This window comes from Poecilia mexicana, unplaced genomic scaffold (assembly GCF_051168715.1).
Source record: "Poecilia mexicana isolate PSO_F unplaced genomic scaffold, ASM5116871v1 scaffold_23, whole genome shotgun sequence".
Classification (NCBI taxonomy): domain Eukaryota; kingdom Metazoa; phylum Chordata; class Actinopteri; order Cyprinodontiformes; family Poeciliidae; genus Poecilia; species Poecilia mexicana.
This window is the reverse complement of record NW_028263392.1, coordinates 17749960-17772940: the sequence shown is the minus strand read 5'-3', so window position 1 is coordinate 17772940 and position 22981 is coordinate 17749960. Positions and strand designations below refer to the sequence as shown.

Sequence of the window (22981 nt, the reverse complement as noted above, 5' to 3'; positions counted from 1 at the left end):
ATTTGTAAACATAAATTCTGGTGCAAATATGTTGATACTCCGGAAATGAGATAAAACAACAGAAACTTATTTTAAGCAGTTAAATATTTTAATATTTCAGTACTTTCACTGGCAGATTATTTTACTTATGGGAAAATGTCTTGTTATAAGTGAAATAATTATTTACTTAAGCTCCAGTATTTTGCTGTAAAGTTACGTGTAAGTTAGTTTTGTCTTATTTTAGGTGTAATAAAATATTTTCACTGAAATCTAGATAAAAGTCTTTGTTCAGATTTCCTGCTTTTACAATGTAAAGATTTAGATTCTGAATTGAGACTTCCATGAGCCTCTGTCGACATCTTGTGGTCAAAATGAAACATTACATCTATGTTTGAGAGGGAGCCGTTCGTCCTGCGCCTCCAGGTCAGGGGTCAAAGTTTGCTTCCCCTCTGTGTTCCTACATGCAGCTCAGTAAATATTGACCGGGTTGGAGTCGATGGGATCAGTTTGGTGGATTTTAACCTCTCAGCTCGCTGCCGTTCCTCACTGCTCTTGTTTTATTCTTTATAGTTTTGTGTAGAAATATGAGTGTGTGAACCTGAGGAGCGTGGAACCATGAGGCGTCCGCTGCTGCTCGCTCTGGGGCTGCTGCTCCTTCATCACAGCTGCTGCTTTGAGTTTGTAATAAACGGAGACTGGGAGGACGAGGAGGTGAGGCTGCGCAGGAATTTATTATAAATTAATTCATTTATTTCAAACAGAGAAAACCAAGATCAAAACAATGGGCTTATTTTCCTGTTTAAAACCTGGGGATCACAGTAAGCAGACTGTTAATTTAATATATATACATAAACATTTACATGACCTGTCAAATAAAATATCCACGTTGTTTATTAATACAAAATGCAGGAGAGGATGAGACATCGCGCTCAGATTGGCATAAATATTGTTTCTTACAAGGTTTATTAGTTTAACACATTTCAGCATCACAGCAGATCATAAAAAACCATCAAACAGTCAGAAGTGAAGAAACCAGAAACAAACATTTCATTGAGAGACATCATCAATAATCATTAATATATTGATCAGTGTTTCATTGATTATGGTTCAAATCACCTCCAGCAAGATGTGGTTGGAGGTTTGAACCCAAACCTGACAATAAAATCTGGATTTAAGGAACTCAGGGTTTCGGCTGTTTCTGAGTTTTCTGGAAGTTTGTTCCAGATCTGAGGTCATAGAAGCTGAATGCTGGTTGGTTCTGGTTCTGATGCAGAGCAGAAGGTGTAGAACTTTGTGATATAGAAATTTGTGATGTAGAACCAGGTGGGATGAATAATGAACATGAATAATAACTACATGATGTTCTGAAATATACATAGTTCTTAACTTTATCACACTTTCTGAGAAGTTAACCAACACACTTCAGTTGAAATATATGAATCATTTTCTTTGGTTAAACTATTTTGTTTTGGAAAAAAGAACCAGAAACAGAAAAAAGTAAAACTTTCCTTCAGACACAGAGAATCAGAATCATGTGAAACTAAAAGCTCAAATTAAACAGAATCATTTTTATTTTATTGTTTCAACTAATAAAAATCAGTTTTCAGTTTTTCTTCTAATATTTGTCTGATTTTTCTTTCTTTGTTTCGTCCGTCAGCCTGGAGTCGACCTTCCTCAGGAAAGGCAGAAGGTTCGTTCCTCGGTTCTGATCCGAACCCAGTGGGTCCCTGGGAGCCGCCTGCTGCTGACTCATGTTGTGTTGTTTGTTGGTTCCAGAGAGCCGCGCTGACCAGCGAGGAAGACCAGACCTTTGAGGTAAAGAGCCGAACACTGTGGCAGAGTTGAGCCTTATCTAGTAATCAATATCCGACTGTTTGAGGAGTTCCTCGTGGCAGGCAGGGCGTTGACCTGCTGGGGGTCGGCCACATTCAACCCCAGCAGTTCTGATTTAAACCTTAGTGAGCTTTAGAACCTTCCAGGACTTTCCAGAACCTTCCAGGACCGTCCAGTCCGGCTGTTGGATCCGTACCAGAACCTTGCATGTGGGTTGTCTGGTTTAAACCCAGAATGTTTGGGTTTCCCGTCGTCTTCATGATTTAATCCAGCGTCTCGGAACCACTGGCAGCCACAGGCCCACAGCATGACGCTGCCAACACCATGCTGACATTGGTGTGAAAAGTGTTTCCTCTTTCCTGATTTCCTACTTTTTGCATGTTTGTCACTCATTATTTAAAGACGAAGAAACACCAAAGGCTGTTTTAAAATAAAAGTTTTTATTAAACATGATCCTGTGTGAGAACGGGATCGCCCCCTGCTGGTGGAGCTTACCTGTGGCTAATCACACCTTTCTTCAGCCTCATGCCTGATCACTGCCACACCTGTTCTCCATCAGCTTAACAGGAAGTGGATCCAGGCAGGAACCAATCAGATTCCAGATCTGATAGTTAAAATGTTTGTGAAGCTCCAGAGAACCCGAAACGACCCCTAGAGGTCAGCGCCGACCCATCCTAAAGGTCACCAAAAACCCCACAACAACATCCAGAGAACTGCACTGTGTGGTTAAGGTCAGAGGTCACGCCTCCTCTGAGCAGAAAGGACGCTTCCACTCGACTCGGTTTCTGGATGAGCCCAAAGCCTTCTGGGAAATCTGGACATGTGTGTCGGTCACCTGGTTTGGCCGACCCGAGGTTCTGGTGCTGTTCTGATGACCTGCTGACCGTTTCAAGCCCTCATGGTTCTGGTTCGGTTCTGAACGTCTGAGTCCAGTTCCCTTCATGATCCTGGAATCTGGTCAGAAACCGGTTCCTCCTGAATCATCTGTTGCTAGGCAACCCGAGGTTCTGAGGTTCTGATTGGTCGTTATGTTTTAGGCTCCAGGTTGTTTCACATATTTTTTAATATTAATTGTCAATGTTAGGAGGAGGAGTTAGGAAAATCTAAAGATTATTTTCATAACATTTGAGACTAAAAAGTGAAGAAAATGTAATGAGACATTTAAATATTTTTCTGTTTTAATTTTTCTTGTTTGTTGTCGGTGCGCTGCCTCCGCTCTGCCCCCGCAGGCCATCCGGGGCGATGACATCACGGTGAATAGTTACCGGGTGGAGAGCCGCATCACGTCCCGCTTCGCCCACACCTCGGTCCGCAGCTCGGTGCTCAACTCCGGCTCCAGAGCTCAGAGCATCGGCTTCAACGTCCAGATCCCCAAACGGGCGTTCATCTCCAACTTCACCATGTGAGACCGACGGAGCGTCCTCCGCCCGCTCTCAGACGGGAGGCCAACTGCTTCTTCTCCTTCTGCAGGAACGTGAACGGCATCACGTTCGTGGGCTCGGTGAAGGAGAAGGCGCTGGCCCGGCGGCTGTACGCCCAGGCCAGCTCCAGGAACAAGGCGGCGGGCATCGTGAGGACCAACGCCCAGGACCTGGAGACCTTCACCACGGAGGTCCACGTCCCGCCGGGCAGCAGCGTCGCCTTCGAGCTGCACTACCAGGAGATGATGGAGCGCCGGCTGGGCGTGTACCAGCACAACCTGTTCCTGCAGCCCGGAAGGCCGGTTCCGCACTTCCAGGTGAGCGACCCGCGCCCGACTCTGACCTTTCTGCTGACCTCTGACCTCTGACCCCACACCTGCCCAGGTGGACGTCTACATCTATGAGCCGAAGGGAATTTCAAAGCTGGAAACACCAAACACTCTGGGAGAGCGATTTGTGAATCTGATCCAAGTCACAGCAACAAAAGACAAGGTAACCTGGAGAATACTACTGTAGTACTACTATTACTATAGTACTACTACTGTACTACTACTATTACTATAGTACTACAACTATAGTACTACTACTATTACTATAGTACTACTACTGTACTACTACTATTACTATAGTACTACTACTGTAGTACTACTACTATTACTATAGTACTACTACTGTAGTACTACTACTATTACTATAGTACTACTACTGTAGTACTACTACTATTACTATAGTACTACTACTGTAGTACTACTACTATTACTATAGTACTACAACTATAGTACTATTACTATAGTACTACAACTATAGTACTACTACTATTACTATAGTACTACTACTGTAGTACTACTATTACTATAGTACTACTACTGTAGTACTACTACTATTACTATAGTACTACTACTGTAGTACTACTACTATTACTATAGTACTACTACTGTAGTACTACTACTATTACTATAGTACTACTACTGTAGTACTACTACTATTACTATAGTACTACTACTGTAGTACTACTACTATTACTATAGTACTACTACTGTAGTACTACTACTATTACTATAGTACTACTACTGTAGTACTACTACTATTACTATAGTACTACTACTGTAGTACTACTATTACTATAGTACTACTACTGTAGTACTACTATTACTATAGTACTACTACTGTAGTACTACTACTATTACTATAGTACTACTACTGTAGTACTACTATTACTATAGTACTACTACTGTAGTACTACTATTACTATAGTACTACTACTGTAGTACTACTACTATTACTATAGTACTACTACTGTAGTACTACTACTATTACTATAGTACTACTACTGTAGTACTACTATTACTATAGTACTACTACTGTAGTACTACTATTACTATAGTACTACTACTGTAGTACTACTACTATTACTATAGTACTACTACTGTAGTACTACTACTATTACTATAGTACTACTACTGTAGTACTACTACTATTACTATAGTACTACTACTGTAGTACTACTACTATTACTATAGTACTACTACTGTAGTACTACTATTACTATAGTACTACTACTGTAGTACTACTATTACTATAGTACTACTACTGTAGTACTACTATTACTATAGTACTACTACTGTACTACTACTATTACTATAGTACTACTACTGTAGTACTACTACTATTACTATAGTACTACTACTGTAGTACTACTATTACTATAGTACTACTACTGTAGTACTACTACTATTACTATAGTACTACTACTGTAGTACTACTATTACTATAGTACTACTACTGTAGTACTACTACTATTACTATAGTACTACTACTGTAGTACTACTATTACTATAGTACTACTACTGTAGTACTACTACTATTACTATAGTACTACTACTGTAGTACTACTATTACTATAGTACTACTACTGTAGTACTACTATTACTATAGTACTACTACTGTAGTACTACTATTACTATAGTACTACTACTGTAGTACTACTATTACTATAGTACTACTACTGTAGTACTACTATTACTATAGTACTACTACTATTACTATAGTACTACTACTGTAGTACTACTACTATTACTATAGTACTACTACTGTAGTACTACTACTATTACTATAGTACTACTACTGTAGTACTACTACTATTACTATAGTACTACTACTGTAGTACTACTACTATTACTATAGTACTACTACTGTAGTACTACTACTATTACTATAGTACTACTACTGTAGTACTACTATTACTATAGTACTACTACTGTAGTACTACTACTATTACTATAGTACTACTACTGTAGTACTACTACTATTACTATAGTACTACTACTGTAGTACTACTATTACTATAGTACTACTACTGTAGTACTACTATTACTATAGTACTACTACTGTAGTACTACTATTACTATAGTACTACTACTGTAGTACTACTATTACTATAGTACTACAACTATAGTACTACTACTATTACTATAGTACTACAACTATAGTACTACTACTATTACTATAGTACTACAACTATAGTACTACTACTATTACTATAGTACTACTACTATAGTACTACTACTATTACTATAGTACTACTACTATAGTACTACTACTATTACTATAGTACTACTACTATAGTACTACTATTACTATAGTACTACTACTATAGTACTACTATTACTATAGTACTACTACTATAGTACTACTATTACTATAGTACTACAACTATAGTACTACTATTACTATAGTACTACAACTATAGTACTACTATTACTATAGTACTACTACTGTAGTACTACTACTATTACTATAGTACTACTACTGTAGTACTACTACTATTACTATAGTACTACTACTGTAGTACTACTACTATTACTATAGTACTACTATTACTATAGTACTACAACTATAGTACTACTACTATTACTATAGTACTACTACTATAGTACTACTATTACTATAGTACTACTACTATAGTACTACTACTATTACTATAGTACTACTACTATAGTACTACTACTATAGTACTACTACTATAGTACTACAACTATAGTACTACTATTACTATAGTACTACAACTATAGTACTACTATTACTATAGTACTACTACTGTAGTACTACTACTATTACTATAGTACTACTACTGTAGTACTACTATTACTATAGTACTACTATTACTATAGTACTACTACTATAGTACTACTACTATTACTATAGTACTACAACTATAGTACTACTACTATTACTATAGTACTACAACTATAGTACTACTACTGTAGTACTATAGTTGTAGTACTATAGTAATATAGTACTATAGTACTATAGTACTATAGTACTATAGTACTACTACTGTAGTACTATAGTTGTAGTACTATAGTAATAGTAGTACTATAGTACTACTATTACTATAGTACTACTACTATAGTACTACTATTACTATAGTACTACTACTGTAGTACTACTATTACTATAGTACTACTACTATAGTACTACTATTACTATAGTACTACTACTATAGTACTACTACTATAGTACTACTATTACTATAGTACTACAACTATAGTACTACTACTGTAGTACTACTACTATTAATAATAATCATCATAATCATAATAATATTAATAATATTGATAGTGATAATAATAATCATAATGGCCTCTGCATAGACTTATGGTTAATAAAGTTAAAATAAAAAAGGATACATGTTTGGAAAAAATGCATCATGTATATTAATAAATAAGAAAATAATGTTTTAAACAATTTCATAGTAAATATCTTTAAATAAAATTAGAAATTATATATTATCGCATTTTATAATAAATTAAAATATTTCTGATTTCTCTCCCCATTTTAATATTTTTAGGATTAAAATGTTGCTGAAGTGATGAATCGCTGGAAAATGTTTTATTAAATATTTAATTACATATGAAATATTTTGATTATGAATGATTCATTATATTTTTCATAGAGTTAAAAATAAATGGGTTAGGCATCAAGTATTAATTACAATTTTATTAATATTATATTATATATATTATGAATTATGATGCATTTATTGCATGGTCTAAAGATTTATTAATAACATGAACTAATTCACTGTGTTTAATTGTGGACATATATTTTATGCATTTAAGGCTAACGCTGGTCATACATAATTATACATTTTGATCAAAATGGATTGTTTCATGCACGTATTATAAATAGAAATAATAATTTGTACATTTTTGCTCAGGCTCATGTTGTCTTCAAGCCAAATTTGCATCAGCAGAGAAAATGTGAGAATTGCTCCGGCAGCGCCATCGACGGCATCTTCTCTGTCAAATACGACGTGACCAGAGACAGCAACGCGGGGGAGCTGCAGGTGAACTTTGACCCCCAGCAGGAAATAACATCCACTTCCTCAAACATAAACAGAGATGATTATGATTATGACTCTCTATTTCAGGTGTCAGATCTTTATTTTGTTCATTTCTTCGCTCCTTCAAACCTCTCTCCTCTTCCTAAAAACATTGTTTTCGTCATCGACGTCAGCGGCTCCATGTGGGGGGTCAAGATGAAGCAAGTAAGTGACCTCTGTTGACCTCTAAAGTCTTCTTTCTTCCCGTTCGTGTGGAACGCTGCCACCGTGTGGCCATTTCCCAGAATGCACAGAGCTTTGCGGTTCTGCTGTAGACGGTGGAAGCCATGAAGGCGATTCTGGACGACCTGAAGATGGAAGACCGCTTCAGTATCATCGACTTCAACCACAACGTGCGCTGCTGGAGCGAGGAGCTGCTTCCCGCCTCTCCTCTGCAGGTGGCTGACGCCAAGCGATACGTCCAGAACATCAAACCCACCGGAGGTACAGAGGTAGAGTGTGACCCAGCGCCGGGCCAGGAGCCGCTCCCATAACAGCTGACCATGTTCCTGACAGGCACCAACATCAACGAGGCGCTGATCCGAGCCGCTCAAATGCTGGTCAGGGCGAACAGCCAGGGCTTCGTCGACCCACGCTCCGTCTCCATGATCATCCTGGTGTCTGACGGAGACCCCACCGTAGGTAGGAAACCACCGGAACCGAAGAGCCGTAAACCTCAGGCAGCAGGTTCTGATCCAACATGGGCTCCCTGCAGGAGAGATCAAGCTCAGTAAGATCCAGAAGAACGTGAAGCGAGTGATGACGGAGGAGCTGTCTCTCTTCTCGCTGGGCATCGGCTTCGACGTCGACTACGACTTCCTGGAGCGCATCGCCATGGAGAACAGGGGCATGGCCCAGAGGATCTACGCCAATCACGACGCAGCTGAGCAGATCCGGGTAAGACAGTTCATTTCATAACACCTGCTTAAGCAATGCCTTACCATCATTAGCAGGAAGTAGCTGCTGAACCCACAGACTTTACCAGTCCACTCTAAGCTACTGTTGTACAGGTCAATATAAACCAAAGATTTTGAAGTTTAAAAAGCCTTTTCCCTTGTCTTCCCCTGTCTCTGCAGGCCTTTTACAGCCAGGTGTCGTCCCCCCTGCTGAAGAAGGTCACCGTCCATTTCCCAGAGGGAGCGGTGACCGACGTCACCCAGAGCCACTTCGATAAGTTCTTTGGCGGCTCGGAGCTGGTGGTGGCCGGGAAGGTGCAGCTGTCAGACAGCAACACACTGACCAGCTTCACCTCTGCTTCAGCAGTGAGTACAACGCACCGAGACGTCTCTGAGGCTCTGGACGCCTGCTGACGTCCGTGTCCATGTCTCTGCCTGCCTGTCCTGCAGGCCAGCCTGCAGCTCAACCTGGAGACGGAGACTGACATCACGGAGCTGGACATGGAGCTGGCCACGCAGCAGCACTCCTTCACTGGCTTCGCCAGGCAGATGTGGGCTTACCTCACCATCAAACAGCTGATCAGGGAGAGGTGAGGCCCACAGCACCACATCTTCACACGGATACTCTGGAACAGCCGAGGTTTGGCTGTTTAATCAGGAACATTTACGCAACCAACCAGAACACAGTAGGTGGTTTCTGGGTGGTAAGTGGAAAAGCCAGCTGACCAAACATGCTGGAACTCCTCTTGTGTTGCTAGGTAACGGGCTGGGCTTCAATGGGGTTGCTTGGTAACGGGCAGTGCCTGCTGTCTTGTGATGTTACATTTTCCAGACGTCTTGCGCCATCTGAGCGCTTTTTAGAAACAGTAGAAACCCAAATGAAAGCACCAAAATGTGCAACATGTGAATTTTGCATTATAGTTCCTCTTTATCTTCTTTTAATGAGGAATTTGTGTTGATTCTTCAATAAAGCAAATAAATAACCAAAAAACCTGACAACAACCAACATCCAGTCACAACACGACTGTCCCTGTAAATATATATAAAAACAAACTCAACTCAGGCCTCATTCAGGTTAAAGGTTAAAGGTCATGACCCTGAACCAGTATGGCTGTTTGGAAGGGTTGAAGGAGAAATCCTCTTTGGTCTGGAATCAAGATGGCCGCCAGACTGAGGTTAGCAGAGCTGGATCTAAAGAACCAACCAAAGTGTTGATGTTTGGTCCATATGCACAAAACCAACCAGTGAACCTTTCAGTAAACCAAAGTAATGTAGAGTTAATGTGAGTCCATCTGTTCAGGGTCAGGGTCCTGGACCTGAACAGGACCCTGACCTCCAGACGCCGCCACCTCTCTGCACAATGACACAGCATGCTTTTGATTTTCTAAATATCCGTCGGTTATCTGTCTGTACCAGCTGCTCTCTGGCTCCCCCTGCAGGTCTCTGGTTACAACAGTCGGAAAAAAGAGAAAAATCACCAAGCAGATCACAGAGCTGGCCCTGCAGCACAGCTTTGTGACGCCGCTGACCGCCCTGCTGGTGGAGAGCGAGGACGCCACCGAGAGGCTGCTGGCCGACTCGGCCCGGGACCCGAGGCACGGCTGCTGCTCAGGTCCCACATACACACATACACACATCTATGGTGTTATATCTACAGTATCAGAACGTTTTGGATTTCCTCCAGAGTCTAAGCAAAGTGTTTAGAAAAATCATCGAACTGAATTTACTTTGGGTCAATGACTTATTTCTCAGGTTAGCAGAAGAGAGCTTCTGATTGGCTGATCAGTCCTTCCTGACGTCTCCTCCTCCAGAAGCTGCTGAGACCAAAACTTAAAGCTGACTAACATTTCTCTGCATGTCTACTATAAATATGTTATTGTTGTGACCAATGCAGGCGTCCAGATGCTGTCTGGTCCTCCGACTGTGGTCTACGCCACTCCGCCTCCCTGGATCCAAGTCCCCATCACGACCCCTTCCAGTCAGGTCCTGAGTGGCCCTGTGGAGACGGTCCTGCCTCCAAAGGTTAACTTGGGTAAGACTCGCATCCACCTGCAGGCTGCAGAAACACGTTTCCATGTTCAGAGTCTTTGTTTGTCATCCAGTGGACGGAGACCCTCACTTCATCATCCGCCTGCCTGGAAGCAACATGGACGTCTGCTTCAACATCGACTCCAAACCGGGCCACATCCTCAGCCTAGTGTCCGACACGGGAACAGGTGCAGGACAACTGGAGATGTTTTCGTATTCTGGTCTCGTTAGAAAGCCCGGTTTGGTTTTTTCTCTTAAAAGTTGCTAAATGTAGCGACAAAGTTGCTAGGTGGGTAAAATGGCCCAAACTGGGTCATTAACAGAACCATGAACCCAAACACAGCAGCAGATCTACAAGAGAAGGTGCGGCAATGGCCTAGTCAAAGTATAAACTTCAAATTCAGTTTGAGCTCAATGAACTGAAGCAACAGGAGAGCGGACCAGAACTCCTCCAGAACCGAGTCAGGCTGTGCTAGTGAAAATATCACTCCTGCTGCGTGTTAGTTATTTTCACTCTATGAGCTCCTAGAACTGACATCTAACCCAACGGTGCTCAAAGTAGGGCTCCTGGGCCATTAGTGGCCCTCTTGACCACAATTCAGGAATACATTAGGACAAAACTACGACTTTCAAATCGAACTACTTACACAATGGTTTGATGCAGGAAGTGTTTTCAGATGAACTCTGACCCAGGTTCTGTTTTTGCTGAGAACAGATGAAATATGACAGAGATCAAGATAAAAAGCAAACTGGACTCCTTTCATTTAACAATTTTGGATTTATGATTCTATTACTACAAAAAATCTGATAATAAAGAAATCACAATACTTTTGTGGTTTCAGTTTTTAAAAACATGTTTTTGGTCTATGAGAACTTCGGAGCTGACATAAAGTTGGTTCCCCTGGTGTGACCGGTCTACCTGCGGTTCTCCTCCATGCTGAGTGCAGGTGTTGTGGTGAACGGCCAGCTGATCAGCTCCAAGCAGCCTCACAAAAACACAGTCAGCTCCTACTTTGGCATCATCTCTGTCTACCACCAGCCTGCCAGGGTCAGCGTGAAGGTCGGCACCGACCGGATCTCCATGGCCGACGGCCGCAGCAGCCACTCGTTCACCTGGGGCGCCACGGCTGACATCACCCAGGACAGGTAACTCTGCCTCCACCAGCTTCCTGCTCTGCTCTGATTGGTCCTCAGAGTTCTGCTTCCTGCTTCAGCGTCAGGATCTCCATCGTGAAGAACTCCCATGTCACCGTCACCATCGACAACAGCATCCGGGTGACGGTGCTGCTCCACCGGGTGTGGAGGAAACATCCAGTCAACGTGGACTTCCTGGGTCTCTACATTCCCAGTGATAACCAGTACTCTCCACTGGTCCACGGACTGATAGGTACGACTCCCAGTCCTGGACGAGGCTCCGCCTTCACCTCTTTAACCCTCGTTATTTAATAACAATCACATAAACTTTATTCTCTTCATAATTTGAGAGAAAAAAATGAACCAAAGCATAGAGCAGTTAGCATTAGCAACTTTTAAGCATTTAAGCATTTTTACCCCTAGTGGTCAGTAGTAGTACTGCAATTGAAAGTGAGTGTGACTTTTTATTGGAAAATTAAAAGGGGAAAAAAAAATAAGTTAGAACAAAAATGATATAAATTATGACATTTGACTGTTTTGTCTTCCTAAAGAGCTTGGCTTTCTGTTCTTAAGTTGAAATAAATGAATCATTTGTGGTAAAACAGGGCAGTTTTCCCGGGAGCCAGAGGTGAGCGTGTACGACGTCCATGAAGGACCCGACCCGCTGAAGAAGGAGGCCACCATGGAGGTGAAAGGTCACACGCTGCGGGTCACCAGGTACTTCCTGTTACTTAATGTTGCGATCGGTGAACCCAGACTGAAGTTTAACCTACAGTCAGGAACGTGTGTGTTGCTGCGTTACTCTGTGTGTGTTGCTGCGTTACTCTGTGTGTGTTGCTGCGTTACTCTGTGTGTGTTGCTGTTACTCTGTGTGTGTTGCTGTTACTCTGTGTGTGTTGCTGTTACTCTGTGTGTTGCTGTTACTCTGTGTGTGTTGCTGTTACTCTGTGTGTGTTGCTGTTACTCTGTGTGTGTTGCTGTTACTCTGTGTGTGTTGCTGCGTTACTCTGTGTGTGTTGCTGTTACTCTGTGTGTGTTGCTGCGTTACTCTGTGTGTGTTGCTGTTACTCTGTGTGTGTTGCTGTTACTCTGTGTGTGTTGCTGTTACTCTGTGTGTGTTGCTGTTACTCTGTGTGTGTTGCTGTTACTCTGTGTGTGTTGCTGTTACTCTGTGTGTGTTGCTGCGTTACTCTGTGTGTGTTGCTGCGTTACTCTGTGTGTGTTGCTGTTACTCTGTGTGTGTTGCTGTTACTCTGTGTGTGTTGCTGTTACTCTGTGTGTGTTGCTGTTACTCTGTGTGTGTTGCTGTTACTCTGTGTGTGTTGCTGCGTTACTCTGTGTGTGTTGCTGCGTTACTCTGTGTGTGTTGCTGTTACTCTGTGTGTGTTGCTGTTACTCTGTGTGTGTTGCTGTTACTCTGTGTGTGTTGCTGCGTTACTCTGTGTGTGTTGCTGTTACTCTGTGTGTGTTGCTGTTACTCTGTGTGTGTTGCTGTTACTCTGTGTGTGTTGCTGTTACTCTGTGTGTGTTGCTGCGTTACTCTGTGTGTGTTGCTGTTACTCTGTGTGTGTTGCTGTTACTCTGTGTGTGTTGCTGCGTTACTCTGTGTGTGTTGCTGTTACTCTGTGTGTGTTGCTGTTACTCTGTGTGTGTTGCTGTTACTCTGTGTGTGTTGCTGTTACTCTGTGTGTGTTGCTGTGTGTTTCAGAGGCTGGCAGAAGGACTTCAGACACGACAGGAAGCGCGGCTCCAATGTCTACTGCTGGTTTGTCCACAACAGCGGCAAAGGCTTCATCGACGGTCGCTATGGCGACTACATAATGCCGGATCTGAACAGCTTCCTTCAGACGGTCTAATCAGTTTCTCCACCACTCTCATTTGTAATCATTTTCCACAGAACACACAGAGAAACTTACCGACTTTATTAGAACAAAATGTACATTTTCAACCATTAATGTTAAAAAATAAAAATAATTCCACCAAACTTTTCTTCCTGATTGTTTCTGTACAGATCTGGGAATAAACTCTGACACGGTAGAGTCCCGCAGCATGACGAGTGTTCCAGTTCAGGCCAGTTTGGAAAAGTCTTCATAGGCGATGTCCACCATGTCCCCTTTCTGTGGCCCCTGGGGACACAGCACAAACGTTTAACCTTAAAAAGAATCATAATATCATAATAATCCACGATGAAAGAAAAGAGAACTTCGAGATCAGATGGTGTTACTACAGATGAGAAGACAATTTAGGTCATAATCTCTGGAGATTGAAATATTTTCTATTTTTTAATCTGCTGCTGCTAAAGTCACTCTACAGGCTGTTGCTAGGCAACCAAAGAATGAGTTGCTAGGTAACCAGGGAGTGAGTTAGTTGATCCCACTTTCTTAGTTCTGGATCAGAGTTCAGTGAAATTATTGAATATTCTATCAGACGTATTATCTGCAGATATTGATCATGCGTCTGTAGCAAGGGCGTAGGTTCGGTCTAAGTTTTGGTGGGGACCTTGACCCCCCCCCGCAGCACAGTGAAATGCCCAAGAGCACCGAACATTTTTGAGAAGGGGGGGGGAAACCACATTGGCTTAATAACCCCTCCCCCCAACCATAACCATATCATACATCTTATACAACCAGATACAGTCATACTCAGCAGATCAGTTCAAGAACACTTTACTTTTTCCTTTACAAAATTCAGCAAACGTTACAAGTAAGATCAAAAGAAATATCCTCTGGATACAGGAAACACAATTGCAGATAAGAAGAAATCAATAATAAAAGAAAAAAGAAAAAATATTACATAATTAACAGACCTATTCTACCTCACATTCAGTGCTGACCTTACTAAACACCGGACTTTACAACAAATGCGTTGCGTGATAGATATCTAACTTATGGGTCCACTCACTGTACTTACAGCCGACGTAGCGAAATAACTTCTAATGTCTGTCCTTTTCTTTTTTGGTGGCGACATGGTCTCGGAGACTCAGAAGGAGACGCGTGTGCCCAGCTAGCCGCCGCCTTTTGCAGCTAATCAAAGAACGTCCGACGATTCAACTGACCCCCCCTCCCCCCACCCCCCGACAGCACCGTTCCGACACGGTCTCGGAGGCTCATAATAAATGTCAAACTAAGAAGCTTCCGTTCCGCGCACCGCCTGTTGCTGCTAATCAAAGATCGTAGATCCACGTTCTTTGAGCCAATATGGCAAAAATTGGTCGGGACTTTTTCATATCCCGTGAATATTGGTCGGGACATGTCCCTACCGTCCCTACCCAAACCTACGCCCATGGTCTGTAGTGATATATAATATTGATTTATTGTCTATGAAACACGTGACCATGATCCAGCTCTGGGTGAGGAAGAGGGGAACCTACGGAGTCCAGCGTTAGCGTGGCGCTGAACTTCTTCTCGTCGATCCCCTCCAGCAGCGCCTCGGTGTCCCGGTACGGCCCGTTCAGGATCAGAACCCGTTTCCCTGCAGGAGGCCAGACGTCAGAACCTGGAATCATTTGAGCAGAACCTGCTGGGCTGGAGGCGGCGGCTGACCTGGAGCGGGGATGACCGTCTCCAGGTGGTTCTGGTCCAGCTTCAGTTTGTCCCCGGAGTCGATCAGCTTCACCACGGCGCCGTATTTCTCCTTCACCTCCTGCAGACGGACGAGAGCCACGGGAATCAGAAACCACAACAGCTCAGAAAGAAAGTCTACATTTATTACAGACAAGATCAGATTTTAATTTGGTTTTTCTCGTTTTCTAAAAAAGACATTTCAAATGAAAATGTATAAAAAGTTGCTTTTATTTCAGTCTGTCAGTTTACAGCAGGGAATTTGAGTGTTTCTAATTATGAGAATATAGTTATGTTAGCAGAATTAAGACAACTTTTACCAGAGGAAAGTCTTAAAATTACTTAAAAATTGAAGATCTGATGTGATTGCTGCAGCTGTCTGGTTCTTCCTTTGAAACGACGGTGGTGCAAACGACTGAATTTATTTCAAAGTTCTGCTACTGAGAATAATTAATGCTGAAGTGTTAAAAGTGTTATTTCCTTATCTGTAAAACCAAATATAACTTCACAGATGATAAACTCTCCTCATTTTGATGTTAGAGTTATAGTAAAATTACTACTTTAAGACTTTATTCTCATAATTGAAAAAAATTGTGGTATGGTCCTAATATTCGCTGTAAAGTTGATTTGAATCCAAACTATAAATAAACAGCTCAACCAAGATGGCTGCCGTGACATCACTCTGATCTGTGGGAACCAGAGGAGAGAATAGGTGGGGAAGAAATCCAGATCTGTAAAAACCAAAGATTTCTATTAATTGATAAAACTGATCTGACGCCCAGCTGTTACCATGACGACGGCCTTCTTTTTGTGGTACTTCTCTCCCAGCTTCTTGGTGACGATCTTGACGACGATGTTGGGCTGCAGCCAGTAATCCGTCCTGACCGCCGAGGACTGCTTCTTCTTCTTCTTCTCCTCTAACTGCAGAGAACATGATCAGAACCTTCATCATCATCATCATCAGTGGAAACCAAACAAACCACCAGAACCTCCATGATCTCCTCCAGAGCCGATTTCTTCTTTTTCTCCCCTCTGGAGTCAGAACCGGACGGCGCTTCTTTCCGTTTGACCGAGGACAAGGATGCTGGAGCTTTCAGAGCGCCCAGAACTGAGCTGGCACCCAGAACCGAGCTGGCACCCAGAACCGAGCTGGCACCCAGAACCGAGCTGGCACCCAGAACCGAGCTGGAAGAGGTCAAAGGGCGGGTTAGAGGACAGGAAGCTGGGTGGAGGCAGCCATGACGGCTCGGCGGGGCATCAGTACCTGGACCTGGATGAGCTTGCCACCGGAACGCTCAGGTTGAAAGCAACTGGAAGAGAAAAGCAGGAAGACATCAGGTTCTGTCTGAGGCCCGGTTCAGGCCCAGATCGCCCTGCAGAACAAACACCAACCTTTCTCTTCTTCACTCTCACGTTTGAGTTCTGTGTAAACGGGCTGGGCCTGCAGGGGAAACAGAGGAGGGAAGGATGAACTCCGCAGCTTTGGTTCTGTTCATCCAGTCGGGTTTGGGCCGGTCAGAACTCACCTCGGCTTCCTTCCCATCCATCCCTCTTCGGACCTGCTCCTGGATGAACTTGGCGCTCCTCTCCTCGTCGTCCAGTTCCTGCTTCTTCTTCCTGGCCTGCTCCTCCTGGCGCCGGATGGTTTCCGGGTCGCGGTCCACATACTGGATGTACCAACCCTTAGGAGTCTCGTCTACTTTACACAAACCTGCCGGCGACCCAAACAGGTTAGAGGGACATGGAGCCGCACGGACCTGAAACCAAAGCAGGAACCAGTTACCTTTCCTGCCGAGCCACTTGGTGAAGTCGGTGAGGGTTTCCCACTGGGTGGAGTTCATGTGGACGTGTTCTCTGTGGCTGATGTATTCGTTGTAGACAATGTTGTTGTGGACTCTCTTGGTTCCTGTAAACCAGAGGACCGGAAGGACGGACCAATCAGAACAGTAAGAACGGACCAATAACAAACACTTTGGTATCTCTCAGAACATCTGTGAGTTTCTCACCGAAGCGTCTTCTGAGCAGCTCCAGGAAGTCACTTTTGAACTCACTGTGGAGAGAAACGACACCGTTAAACAGACCTGCAGCAGCAGATGCTGCGGCGTTGCCATGGTGACGGACTTACTCTGAGAAGTAGTCCATGAACTTGGTGGGGTTCTCCGAGGCCAGCAGAAGCTGCCTCTGGTGGGACTCGGACATGCAGTGACACTTGAAGCCATTCTGTCTCACAAACAACAGTTTATGTTTAAAGTCAGAGCAGCAGCAGCTGGCAGTGAACGCATCATACACCAACTCCTGTGGAGCTAATTAAACTCACCTCGTCTCGACACTGTTTCTGACACATCTGGCAGTACCATCTCAGCTTCTGGAGACCTTTGGACTTGATTCGGTTGCTAATCGCCTTGGGGGACAGGAAATCAGCTTTTCCCATGGCGACCACCTTTCAAACGACCCAAAAACAGTCGTTACACTGCTGAAAATAGGACAACAACGCTATAACACAGGAAGCAAACCGCCATTACCTCTCGAAGGACTGGAAAATTCGCGAGACTTCTGGTGCCGCATTCATAAGCTCAGGAATTTATAATTTTCAATCAGCATGGGTAAATGATAATAATGTTCAATTAGATTAACAGAAATCCAAACCAGTTGGCACTACACCTAAAGTATTTTGACTCGAATGAAAAAGTCACTTTGTTGACCTTGTGTGGCGTAATATGGATAATAAAAAAATAATAAAATAAAAATAAATAATAATCGTTATTTTCTTCCACTTCCTCATGCCAGATTTCTTAATAAAAATAATTTTACGATGGAAACCGAGTAAATATTGAACTTAATTTAAAAAGAGTATTTCACTCACAAGCGCCACAGTGTTAAAGTTAATTTTACCAACATTTTCATCTGCCTCTGAAGGCAGCGTTAGTCCATCTTGATTCGACTTTGCGCATGCGCAGTCCTGCCTGTCTGACCTTCATAGCAGTAAGGATGTTCGCCAGGACCTGCGCGTTGGTGTTCTCCCCACAATGGTGAGCCTGTTTAAGTCCACCAATGCCTTTATTTTTTCCTGCTCTATGTGTGGCGTTGAAGCGGACATGAGGCTGAAGTCAATCCGGGTTGGAAGGACCGTGAAACGGGGAGTTATTGAGCGGAAGGACGCGCTAACCTGTAGGCCGCAGCTAATGAATGGAACTGAGGCTAATGCTAACGCAGTCGTCCTGAACGTTAAAACTTAAAACAGCCACTTTTACCTCGTGTTAACGTCATCATGAGCTCATTATCATGTTATACTTGCTAAACAATAACTGTTGACGGTGTTTGTTTCCACAGTGGGCAGGTCAGGAACATGGCTACCCTGAAGGACAGTAAGTAATCTCCTTAAACTGCGGGGGAATGTTTTTAAAATATAAAAATCTGATAAATCTGAGTATGATCAGTTTAATTTGAGTTCTCTTTTAGACAGACACCTTGGAGTGTGGGGAAATGCTTTGAACAGTTACACAACTACCCCAGGAATATTTTCTATAAATGTTTTCCTCACGTTTTTACCTGGTGGAGGCCAAAGTTTTACTTTGCTGATCTATTTTGGTGAAGTTTCATGTCGGAGTTTGATCTATTTTATTATAGATTTGTTGAAATCAGGTGTTTCAATAGACCCTGACGTGGCCCTGCATAAATCAGTAAAACTAGCTGTTTATCTCAGCCTGTAATTTGATTTGCAAATGGTATTCTTTTTATTTTTACATTGAAATTATTAAACTTTATATCATGACTATTGTGGATTGATTTTCATTTTGACAGATGATTAAAAAGGAACAATTTGTATTTTTAGTTATGTATATTTCATATTAAATTCTGTTTTTCTGAAGTTTGAATTCGAAGTGGTTGAAGCCATCTAACCTGTAATTACATCCAGAAAAATAAATACTTTCCTACAAAAGCTGCATTTTGAAGGCATTTTTCTGAACAAATTGCTGCTTTTCTAGATTCCTTTCCTCTGGGTCCCACTAGCTACATTCATCAGTTTGTTTATAAAGTTAATTTTCATCTCTGTGCTAACAGAGCTAGCCACCTCAGGCTAGTTGTTTATCATCTTTGGATTAGAGCCTGTTGAATATTTAGGTTTTATTTTAAAATTCATAAATGTCAAGGCTTGATGTCAGTTTTTGGTTTGTTTATGCCGGAGTTGGACTGATGCGTCCAAATGTTTAGTTTCTGGAGCCAATAAATTCATAAACAGAACTTACTTTAATGTAATTTTTTATGTTAATTAAAAAATAATATAAATAGATTTTAAACTGCAGATCTAGTTATTAATTATCACATCAAACTGTTGTCATGGTGACGGATCTGACTGACTGTTCTTTTAGTCACCATTCGGTTGAAGTCCATCAAGAACATCCAGAAAATCACCAAGTCCATGAAGATGGTGGCCGCCGCCAAGTACGCTCGTGCTGAGCGGCAGCTGAAGCCGGCCCGGGTCTACGGCACCGGCGCTCTCGGTACGCCATCTTAACCCGGTTCCGGTCCAAACGGACTCTGCCTCAGACTCAGAGCGTTTCTTCCTCTTGCAGCTCTGTATGAGAAGGCCGACATCAAGGCCCCCGAGGACAAGGCCTCCAAGCACCTGATCGTAGGCGTGACCTCTGACCGCGGCCTCTGCGGCGCCATCCACTCCGGTGTGGCCAAGACCATCAAGAACGAGATCGCCAACCTGACCGGCGCCGGCAAGGAGGTGATGGTGATCAACGTGGGAGACAAGTTGAGGGGCCTGCTGTACAGGTGAGAGATGCTGCAGAACCGGGCCTGGAAGTTCTGATGGGCCTCTGCCTGACCTCTGCCTGACCTTCTCTTCGTCAGAACTCATGGGAAGCACATCCTGCTGAACTGTAAGGAGGTCGGCCGTAAGCCGCCCAACTTCGGCGACGCCTCTGTGATTGCGGCCGAGCTGCTGGACTCTGGGTACGAGTTCGACAAGGGATCCATCATCTTCAACAGATTCAGGTACCGACCCGGCCCAGACGCCTGCCGCTAGCCGCTAGCCTGCTAGCCGATAATTAAACCATTACATCAGATGATGCATCAAATTGAGATCATAACTCCTGTTCTTGTGATTAATAATTCTGAAAGGCATTTTTCTTCAGAGATATTTCAGTCCGTTTTATTTTTGGTTTCTGTTGTTTGGCTTTGATTGTTGTTTTTATTCTGGATATTTAAAATGTCTTCCAGTTTTTCATATTCTATAAAATATTACAGTTTATTGTCGTTAAGAGGACAAACTTTCATTATTATGTCTTTCTGGATGTATTACAGGAAGTGATCTCACAACAACAATATTATCGTTTATCTGTTGGTGATTAATTCTCTGATTAATCCATTATTTGGATGAAAATTCTCCACATTTTACAGAATTTTTTATTAAGTCTTTTTATGTGATATTAGAAATGCATTAAGATGATTATTTAACTATTAATGAGAAACATTTTATTGCCTCCTTCAGTAAATCTAAACCTGCTGAAGCTGAACAACCACTCCATGAGTTTCTGCTGAAACATTTACAGAAAAAAAAACAAATATATATATATATCTATAGATATAGATATATATATATATATATATATATGTTTTTTTGTTTGTTTATCTTGGATACAAATTCTGTGTTTCTTTATTTGTACTTTTTTCTCTTAAGTCTGATGTGAATATTTTGTCTGTTTGCTCCAGTTATCAGTTATTGTTTGCTGATTATTTCAATAACTGATCAATGTTTCCAACCAGAACCTGTTCTGCCCCTGCAGGTCCGTTATCTCCTACAAGACGGACCAGAAACCCGTGTTCTCCATCGACACGGTGGCTTCCTCAGGTACCGGCCCGCGTTCTGCCGACTGGTCCCGGTGCTGTAGGGGTTCTGTTGGGTTCTGGTTCTGTTGGGTTCTCTTCATCACTTCCTGTTCTGATTGGGTTCTGATGCCGCCTGGTCTCCTGACAGAGAACCTGGGGATCTATGACGACATCGACGCCGACGTCCTGAAGAACTACCAGGAGTTTGCTCTGGTGAACGTTCTCTATCTGGCGCTGAAGGAATCGTCCACCAGCGAGCAGAGCGCCAGGATGACGGCCATGGACAGCGCCAGCAAGAACGCCTGTAAGGCCACATCTCTGGAATGATTGAACTAGGACGTTAGGAAGCTGAGCACACTGCTGAACCAAACTGATATGAGCTTTGATTAGAAAGGTTAGATATACTACAAAATAAAAGCATAAATATGTCGTAGATGAGGCAAGTAAAAAAATCTTGATAACAGGATTATTATGGCCTTTCAAAATAAAACCTAGACTAGATGATTTCCAAAGTAGATTCCACATTTTAAATGAAACGATGTAATCGTCTCCCTCCTTGTAGCAGGAAGGTTGAGGGTTTGAATCCCAGTGGGTTTCTCTCCAGCTGCTAATGGTTCTGACCCGACGTCTGACATTTACAACCCAAAGAGCCGTTTCTACCAACATCACATCTGAAAACGTGCTTTTAATACAGGAAAGACCTTTTTTAAACTTTATTTTTAGGTTTCAATATTTCACTTTTTTCTCATAATGAATTGATATTTGCACAAATTTTCCAGCCCGAGAGCAACAAAAATAATGCAAATACAAATAATTTGTACTTTTGGTGTCATTCTGTCTTGGAAACTAAATGTAATTATTCCATAAAAACCTGAGAAATGGCCAGAGGAAGTTTTTATGTCCAGAGAGCCGATCCTGGCCCCGACCCGCACACCCTGGTTTACAACATGGAGATTATGTTGGCCCTTCAAAATAAAAGGGTTGGCTCCATCCCACTCCATCATCTCTGATGGAGTGGGATGTTTTCCGGTCCGGAACGTTCTCCACTCTGACTCCATGTTTTGTGTTTTGGTCCAGCTGAGATGATCGATAAGTTGACCTTGACCTTCAACCGGACCCGGCAGGCCGTCATCACCAAGGAGCTCATCGAGATCATCTCTGGAGCTGCAGCCCTGTAAGTCTGCTCTTCATCACTTCCTGCTCTCTCTTCGTCACTTCCTGCTCTCTCTTCGTCACTTCCTGCTCTCTCTTCGTCACTTCCTGCTCTCTCTTCGTCACTTCCTGCTCTCTCTTCATCACTTCCTGCTCTCTCTTCGTCACTTCCTGCTCCTCTTCCTCCTGCATGTCTAACTGTTCTCTGCTTCTCCTCCTGCTGAACTCAGGGACTAACAGGAGGTAACATGGCATAGCGGTGTGGATCTAGGCTAGCGTTAGCAGCTAGCTGCAGCAGTAGGAAGTAGCTTCTGCTCAGATTCTGGTTGGTTCTGATGGCTCTGTTCTGTCTGCAGATAAACTGGACCGGACCGTGATTTCTGTTCCGGACCGGACCGGACCGTGGATACTATTCCTTCGCTGCAGACTTGATGTTTGTTTGAGTCAAATGAAGATTTCTGTTTGTAAAATATGTGGAGAAAATAAAGCTCTAATCAGAACCCGGATCCGTTTTCTGTCTCTGGATGACATTAATCAGATAAAATAAAAAAAATTACAACCTGCTGTCAGCGTTTGGTCCACATTAGTCGGACACGCTTCATCCCAAAGAGATTTTAAACATCATAACTGATCAAGTTTCTCCAGACTCTGGTAGTGATGCTGCGGGCCAGACGGATCTCCAGTAGCAGTCAGGCATGCAGCAAATCCAAACAAGCTTCTGATTGGAGACTGTTGTAACATGCTAACGGCTACACT

At 42.8% G+C, this 22981-nt stretch overlaps 3 protein-coding genes across 6 annotated transcripts; 2 read left to right on the top strand and 1 right to left on the bottom strand.

Moving 5' to 3' along the window:
* Nucleotides 1-474: 474 nt before the first annotated feature.
* On the top strand, nt 475-13659 carry itih2 (inter-alpha-trypsin inhibitor heavy chain 2). Its single transcript, XM_014985844.2, has 20 exons — nt 475-690; nt 1637-1669; nt 1756-1794; nt 3042-3214; nt 3283-3550; nt 3618-3725; nt 7453-7581; nt 7666-7782; nt 7893-8061; nt 8134-8259; nt 8333-8514; nt 8694-8879; nt 8964-9103; nt 9953-10125; nt 10408-10545; nt 10616-10729; nt 11489-11687; nt 11756-11928; nt 12281-12392; nt 13384-13659. The coding sequence occupies exons 1-20, from the start codon at nt 595-597 to the stop codon at nt 13529-13531; spliced, it is 2823 nt and encodes a 940-aa protein (XP_014841330.2). The 5' UTR covers nt 475-594; the 3' UTR covers nt 13532-13659.
* kin (Kin17 DNA and RNA binding protein) lies at nt 13583-17785 on the bottom strand. Of its 3 annotated transcripts, none has more exons than XM_088003040.1 (12): nt 17553-17785; nt 17361-17455; nt 17242-17285; nt 17019-17141; nt 16762-16946; nt 16628-16676; nt 16500-16545; nt 16225-16402; nt 16025-16156; nt 15218-15317; nt 15046-15146; nt 13583-13801 (listed from the first exon to the last, which is right to left on the bottom strand). In XM_088003040.1, exons 1-12 carry the CDS (start codon nt 17664-17666, stop codon nt 13742-13744), a joined length of 1227 nt encoding a protein of 408 aa, XP_087859166.1. In that variant the 5' UTR covers nt 17667-17785; the 3' UTR covers nt 13583-13741. The 3 variants fall into 3 exon arrangements, with proteins under 3 accessions (XP_087859166.1, XP_087859168.1, XP_087859165.1); XM_088003042.1 differs by having other exon boundaries at nt 16225-16384; XM_088003039.1 differs by having other exon boundaries at nt 16225-16420; nt 17553-17784.
* A 370-nt stretch (nt 17786-18155) lies between these two features.
* On the top strand, nt 18156-22731 carry atp5f1c (ATP synthase F1 subunit gamma). Of its 2 annotated transcripts, XM_088003043.1 has the most exons (9): nt 18157-18264; nt 18566-18600; nt 19606-19737; nt 19810-20017; nt 20096-20239; nt 21031-21095; nt 21222-21377; nt 22151-22247; nt 22582-22731. In XM_088003043.1, the coding sequence occupies exons 1-9, from the start codon at nt 18185-18187 to the stop codon at nt 22583-22585; spliced, it is 921 nt and encodes a 306-aa protein (XP_087859169.1). In that variant the 5' UTR covers nt 18157-18184; the 3' UTR covers nt 22586-22731. The 2 variants fall into 2 exon arrangements, with proteins under 2 accessions (XP_087859170.1, XP_087859169.1); XM_088003044.1 differs by lacking the exon at nt 22582-22731 and having other exon boundaries at nt 18156-18264; nt 22151-22251.
* Nucleotides 22732-22981: the final 250 nt, after the last annotated feature.

Bases quoted from the DNA above. Each gene is read 5' to 3' on its own strand.
- itih2 (XM_014985844.2), top strand. From the start codon at position 595: ATGAGGCGTCCGCTGCTGCTCGCTCTGGGGCTGCTGCTCCTTCATCAC. The intron at 3,726-7,452 runs GTAACCTGGAGA...ATTTTTGCTCAG, and splicing joins TCACAGCAACAAAAGACAAG to GCTCATGTTGTCTTCAAGCC. The intron at 10,126-10,407 runs GTCCCACATACA...TGACCAATGCAG, and splicing joins GAGGCACGGCTGCTGCTCAG to GCGTCCAGATGCTGTCTGGT.
- atp5f1c (XM_088003043.1), top strand. From the start codon at position 18,185: ATGCGCAGTCCTGCCTGTCTGACCTTCATAGCAGTAAGGATGTTCGCC. The intron at 19,738-19,809 runs GTACGCCATCTT...TTCCTCTTGCAG, and splicing joins CTACGGCACCGGCGCTCTCG to CTCTGTATGAGAAGGCCGAC. The intron at 21,096-21,221 runs GTACCGGCCCGC...GTCTCCTGACAG, and splicing joins CGACACGGTGGCTTCCTCAG to AGAACCTGGGGATCTATGAC.
- kin (XM_088003039.1), bottom strand. From the start codon at position 17,666: ATGGGAAAAGCTGATTTCCTGTCCCCCAAGGCGATTAGCAACCGAATC. The intron at 16,947-17,018 runs GTAACTGGTTCC...GGTCGCCGGCAG, and splicing joins CAAGTGGCTCGGCAGGAAAG to GTTTGTGTAAAGTAGACGAG. The intron at 16,157-16,224 runs GTTCTGGTGGTT...TGTTCTCTGCAG, and splicing joins CTCTGGAGGAGATCATGGAG to TTAGAGGAGAAGAAGAAGAA.